This window comes from Emiliania huxleyi (genome assembly GCF_000372725.1).
Source record: "Emiliania huxleyi CCMP1516 chromosome Unknown EMIHUscaffold_167, whole genome shotgun sequence".
NCBI lineage: Eukaryota > Haptophyta > Isochrysidales > Noelaerhabdaceae > Emiliania > Emiliania huxleyi.
The window spans coordinates 341,204-347,657 of record NW_005200911.1 but is presented as its reverse complement, the minus strand read 5'-3'; the positions used below and the strand labels follow the sequence as shown (position 1 = coordinate 347,657).

General features: G+C 60.4%; 1 protein-coding gene across 1 annotated transcript; it reads left to right on the top strand.

Annotated features, from left to right (window-relative positions):
* Positions 1-2,500: 2,500 nt before the first annotated feature.
* EMIHUDRAFT_230880 (hypothetical protein) lies at positions 2,501-3,640 on the top strand (the record flags this gene model as incomplete). The annotated part of the gene is made up of 1 exon (XM_005784899.1): positions 2,501-3,640. One exon carries the CDS (start codon positions 2,501-2,503, stop codon positions 3,638-3,640), a length of 1,140 nt encoding a protein of 379 aa, XP_005784956.1.
* Between the last annotated feature and the right edge of the window lie 2,814 nt (positions 3,641-6,454).

The window sequence follows — 6,454 nt, the reverse complement described above, 5'->3', positions numbered from 1 at the left end:
CGCAGCGCGCCGCGGGACAGGCGGAGCGTGAAGAAAGCGCAGCCGCTCCAGCTGCTCAGCCGCCGGGCAGGCGCTGACGGCGCTCCACCCAGCGGCGCCAGCCGCGGCCGAGTCGTCCACGACGATGACCTCCAGTCGCGACGCTGGATAGTCCTGCGCCGCGATTGAGGCCAACGCGTGTGGCAGGAAGTGCCGCCTCTCGTGGCTGATCATGACCACCGAAACAGACGGCCAGGACTCGGGTGAACCGTCCACCGCCCAGTCGCCGACCGGCGCAGCGGGTGCCAGCGGCAGCCGGAGCGGTGAGACCTCGGCGAATCTGGCCACGCTCCGAGAGGGCGAGAGCGTGGCGACTGAGGACAGAAGCATCGAGGTACAGCGGGTACCAGCGAGACCGGGGGGGGGGGGGGAGGAGCGAAAAGAATTCCACTTTCGCGAAAAGAAGCGAAAAGAAATTAAAACCCCCTCCTTGAAACCGTGTGGTGGCGGTGTGCCGCCCTCCCATCCCTGCGCTTGTGTTTTCTTTCTGTTCTTTTTGCAGAGACATTGTTCCGCTCACTCACTCGACTCCCCTCCACTCGGACCGACGGCGCGGCTCTCTCACTCACTCGCTCGCCACTCACTGCCCGCACCCACCCTCAATCCTCGTGTTGCCCGGGCGCGCGCTCATCAACCTCTCTCCCTGAGTGGTAACAGCCTCGTACCCAGAGTGGAAACAGCCGCCCCTGCGTCCTAGGGATCTCAGAGACTATGGAAAGTTCACACGTCATGACGGTTAGCCGCTGTCACACGACCTAGCCGCTGTCACGACAGCTGGGAGCTGTCATGACAGCAAACGACAGCGACAGTGACACCTACCTGTCACCAGCTGTCACCAGGCAGCTGTCACCAGCTGTCACCAGCTGTCACCAGCTGTCGTTGCTGCTGTCGTTGCTGCTGTCATTGCTGCTGAGTGCTGTCATTGCTGCTGTCATTGCTGCTGTCTCTCATGAGCACCCCCGCAGGACAGTGTCACAAATGGGATGTGGTGCCACTAACTAACACGAGAGGGTTCGAGCTCCCATGACGAAAACGGTACACGCACCTGGCGACTGCCTGAGAACGCTGGATCGAATCGAGGAGGCACCTAAAGCAAAATCGAGCCCGCTTCAGGTGAGAAAAAAATAATATAGTAAGGGTCGGAGCCGGTTTCGAACTGGCGACCTTCACCGCTCGCGGAGAAGGGAGCCAGCCAGAGATCGGTCCATGTGAGAGGGGGGCCGTACGTGGCGGCCTATATAGCATAAAAATAAAAATAAATAAAAAAATAAAAAACAGGGGGAATTAGACACCACAGATACGCACATACCGACGCCCGAAGTGCCAAGAAGGACGTCATTAGTACGAAACCTCAGAAGGCCATGGGCGCCGAGAGAACATTCCCCCGAGAGCACAGAGAAAAAAGCAAAACCGAACCTCCTTCCCTGGTTCCCCCCGCCAAATGTCGCCGTTCTCGGGGCATGCTATCCTGTGTAAGCAGGGCAGGTGGGGGAGGGGGGCACTCCCCCTGGTCTGATACTGGGGTGTGACTGTCTCTAGCGTCGGAGGCAAGGGCGAAGCTAAGAATATTTATTTTTTTAACTAACACGAGAGAGACAGGACACTCAAGATATACACGCACGCGCGCGCGACCGCTCACTCGCACGCCCGACGCCACATGAGAAACCCTCTCAACAGTAGCCACGCACCGTCAGCAGCAGCGGGCGTGAGTCACAGAATCTGCAAAACCCTTGCCCTCCTTCCTCCAGCATGTGCCGTGATGGGCTCCAGCGCTGGTTCATCTGCCGCTCAAAAATCTCACGCGAGCGAACGGCGTCAATCATCAACCGCGAGGATTGGGAGACCTTGAAATCCACGATCGCAAGCAAACGCGCAGAGCATTGAGCAACCTGAGGGAGGGTGTAGAGGATGTAGAGTGTAGAGCGCTGTAGAGCTGTAGAGCTGGAGAGCGCTGTAGAGCTCTTGTAGAGCTGTAGAGCTCTCTACATCCGGCGCGTGACGATGTGAGTCCGATGTAGAGCGATGTAGAGGCGCTCTACAACGTGAAATCTCTACAACAAAGGAAGGGAAGGGCGGAGGGAGGGGGGGGGGGGGAGAGAGAATGGATGGGGAGTGGGCGGCCGGTGCAGGTGGTGCAGGCGACGGCGACTGCGATGGTGCGCGCATGGGGGGGGGGCCAATGAATGCGGCCTCGCGCGATGGATCAATGATGCGCTGCCAGTTCGGCAGCGGCCTCGAAAAAAAATGGACCTGCCATCGCCAACGCTGCGGGGGCTCGTGCCGCGGCGATGCGCTGTCGTTGGCTTTGGTGGTAAATGTCTACCAGGCAGCATGCTTTACATGATGGATGGGTCCTATCCGCAACCTCCATTCGTTTCGGCTTCGACCACTTAATCTGGTCCAGGTCGAGGGGGGGCGGACCTGGTCGCGACTGACGTGCCCGCTTCACGTGGGGTTCCCAATGCAATCGGACGCACTCCAAGCCGCCGCATCGAGACTCAAAGCCACCGACACGATCGTCACCCACCGTGACGGCAGCCGCACGCTGGAGCGGCAGGGAAACCAGGTTGGCACGTTGCCACCTCCCGATGTGCTGCCGCCCGCCCTTCAGGAGCGCAAGCGGATGTGCATCGCACCGCCGGAGCCTCCCTCGTGGACGCTGCCTCCGTTTGCCACGTTCCAGCTGCCGCCGCCAGCGGGCGCCAGCCTGCGAGTCGTAACGTGGAACGTGTGGTTTGGCCCCGTCGAGGCGCAGGCTCGCATGGCGGCGCTCTTCTCCGAGGCTCTCGGCACCACGCCCGACGTGATCTGTTTGCAAGAGGTGGTGCCCGATCTTGCGGCGTCGATCCGCGGCTGCAGCGCCCTGCGCCGCGCGTATGCCATCTCCGCAAACGACGTCGGCTCCTACGGCTGCCTCATACTCGCCCGCCACGAGCTGTCGCCGAGATTCACGGAGGTGCCCTACCAATGCTCACGAATGGGGCGGTCGCTGCTCGTCGCCGAGCTCTCGCCGCCGGCGGATCCCGCGCCGCCCGCCGCCTGCCGCGTTGCGGTGGCCACGACCCACCTCGAGAGCCTCAACAACGCGCGGCTTCGCGCCAAGCAGCTTCGCATCGCGCGCGACACGCTCGCGAGCTACGACTCGGCTGCGCTTGTCGGCGACTTCAACTTCGACTCGAGTCAGAACTTTGGCGACTGGCTGCCGCGCGGAGACCGGCGCACGATGCCGCCGCGGCCGGAGCGAGAGTCGTCCGACTCCGACAGCGAGCCTCGCCCGCCGTGGGCACCCCCTTCCGCGCTCCGCCGCGCCGAGCTCGAAAACGGCGTGCTCGATCTCGTGATGGGAGATTACATCGACGCGTGGCCCGCGCTGCGCCCGCACGAGGCGGGGCACACCTTCGACGGCGGCAGCAATCCGCACGTGGCGGATGTGGAGGAGCGGATGCGGTACGACCGCGTGATGGTGCGCGGCATCGCGCCCGCCGCCATCACCATGCTGGGCGAGAGGCCCCAAGAGGCGCTCGTGCCCTCGGATCATTACAGTGCGTGCTCTTGCCTTAGAAATCGGTGTTTAGAAATTGGCTGCTGGAAATTTGGCTGATTTCCCTGGCCGAAATAGAAATCGGCTGCTGGCACGAGGCCGGCCCGATTTCTCTACTCTGCCGCGCCGCAGGCGCGAAGAAATTTTTAGAAATCATACGACTTTTTAGAGAGAGGTCGTTCTTTCACTTTCTTCTCAGTCTACAGTCATGGTGAAACGCAATTTACACCCTCTCTATAGTGTGAACAGTGTGAGTCTTGGGCCCGGGGTTGTGTCTTTGCGTGAACAGTGACGCAACACGTCAAGTCCCTCATGCTCAGCTCTCTGGCGCCGGCTCCCCACCAGACATAAATCGTCCCCCACCAGACATCGAAGTCAAATGTCAAAGACACCTCTAGGGACTGGCAAAGTGGGCTGCCACACCCACAAAGATGCAGAAAAAGGGGACACCGGCGTGACGTGGCCTCTCGACGGGTTTGTTGAAGCAGAACTTGGTTCGGCGCACGAGCGAGCACGCACACACGAAATGAATGAATGTTTGCCGCGTGGGTACAGACGCAATTTAGTGGGTTCAGGGACGGTTAAGCGGGAGGATTGAATTCGTATCTCAGGGCAACCTTTTAGTGTACTAGTATCAAGACCGTATAGTGACCGGCGCGCAGCGCCGAAGAAAATTTTGGCAGAAATCGCTTATAGAAATCGGCTGCTGGCTCGCCCGATTTCCCTCGCCGAAACAGAAATCGGCTGCTGGATGCCGACGCCCCGATTTCTATCGCCACGCCTCGCACTGTACGGGCTGTGCGCAGAGCTGCGGCTGCGGCCGGAGTGAGAGCGTACCCTCTTTTGCAACTGACATTCGTGAGGCCAGGTCGTGTTACGCTTACGGCTTGTGTACTCTACTAAATCCAAAAAACTAAAAAGCCCCCCGCGCCCCCCCCCTCCCCATCCTATCCATCAATCCATGTCCATCCGTCTGCCGGACCAAGTGAACCGCCGTTCCTCTCTCGTCTCAATCCGATCGCATATGGGGACGAGGACGGTAGAGGAGAATCATAAGTCGGTTACTTCCCCCAGGATTGGTCTTCTCTGCCTGCGGGAACACCCTCGGGCGGCCGGGTGGGGCTGCGGCTGGAGCTAGCATGGCTCGATAGAGCCGAGACCCCGTGTTGAGGCGGCGCTCCTGTGGGCGGCTGTGGAATCGGCAGATTCGACCTCAGATCTCCAGTATTCTCATCCCAGTGGATGGACGTCCGGACGTCCCTTTGTGTTCCTCTCCCCGTCCGCCAGCGAGACGCTCAGTCGCTGGCGGCCGCAGTTTTCTGTGACCCACCCACCTCTCCCTTGTGTTTTGTCTGGGGAGGGGTTTCTCCTGCGGAGTCGTGCGTGCGCAGGGCTCCTCTTTGCTTTCTTCTACTCCCCAGGGGTTTCTCCTGCGGAGTCGTGCGTGCGCAGGGCTCCTCTTTGCTTTCTTCTACTCCCTACTATCATCTCGTTCCCGTCCTACCAGAGAACGGCGGTAGCCAAACTCCGCGTGAGGCAAAGCGCAAACCCAGTCCTGAGCCAAACGGGATGGCGTCCTGAGCCAAACGGCACGCGGCCGCGAGGCCCATTCAACGTGTTTCTGGGCGGCGCCGGCCATCGAGATCAACGAGGTCGACTAGCGCGAGGCCGCCCAGCTGCACTTGACCGTGTTCGTGGGCCTGCTGAGGGCTGCAGTGTGCCGTGCTGCTTGCGTCAAGGCACAACGGCATGGCAAGGCAGCAGCCGGCGCAACCGCGCTCGAGAGCGCTGGCTCAGCGCGCCCAATCATCATTTTCTGTTGCCCTGCACGCCCTACCGGCGCAGCCGTAGTCCCAGCTTCGGCAGGCCGTGCTGCTCTCAGCTGCAGCCCGATCATGCCGATGTCTTGATGACGCCAGCGCTGAAGTGGACTGATAGCGAGGTGGGGCGGCATTTCTGAGTGGGCCGTCACGGGCTTTTTAGAGAGTTAATAAAAAGGCGCATTTCGGCTTCCGTGACTGTCCCGCGAGGCGATGCTGCCACTGCCGAGATCTTCCGGCCAGCAGTTGGCAGGACCCGGAGAGTCTTGGCACTGAAGTGGATCGATATCGAGGTAAGGCGGCATTTTTGTGATATGGGCTTGAGTCACTTGAGCACAGGATAGGGTGAGTCGGGTCTAGATAGGGCCCCATGTATGGTCTCCCCCTCACATGGTGGAGTGTTCATCGGGGGGGGGTCATAACGAACACGGTACAGGATCGAGGTGCACGCTGCTGAGGGACCCCAGTGCGCCTTTTTATTAACTCTGTAAAAAGCCCGAGACGGCCCAATCAGAAATGCCGTCCCATCTCGCTATCAGTCCACTTCAGCGTTGGCGTTTGCAAAACGTGTGAGACCGCGTACAAACGCTGCTGTGCATCAAGCGCTGAGAGCTACATCCACGCGCACCGGTGTCTTATTTTAGACAGGGCTCCAGGCCCCAAATTACGTGTGAGTGTTAGAGTTGTTTGTTATTTTAGTCCATGGGTGGGGTGTATGTAATACACAGATGGGTGGGTGGGCGGTTGGGCCCCTTCGCTGGTGCCTGTCACTAGGGCTATGGCTGCCTCACTGTGGCGCTGGCTGGCGCTGCCTCGCTGTCGCTGTCGCTGTCGCTGTCGCTGTCGCTGTCGCTGTCACTCGCAGGGTCCCGCGCTGACATACCGTAGGGTACCGAACTTAAGGTAAGGTAGCTTGAGTTAGGTTAGGTGCTTTGCACTGAGTTAGGTACGGGGTAGCGAGCAGTTAGGTACTGGGATTTCTTTTGGGGTACCCGAGGCGGGCCCCCTCGGCCCTCGCTGGTACGGCGAGTGAGGAGGAGGAGGGGGGGGGGTG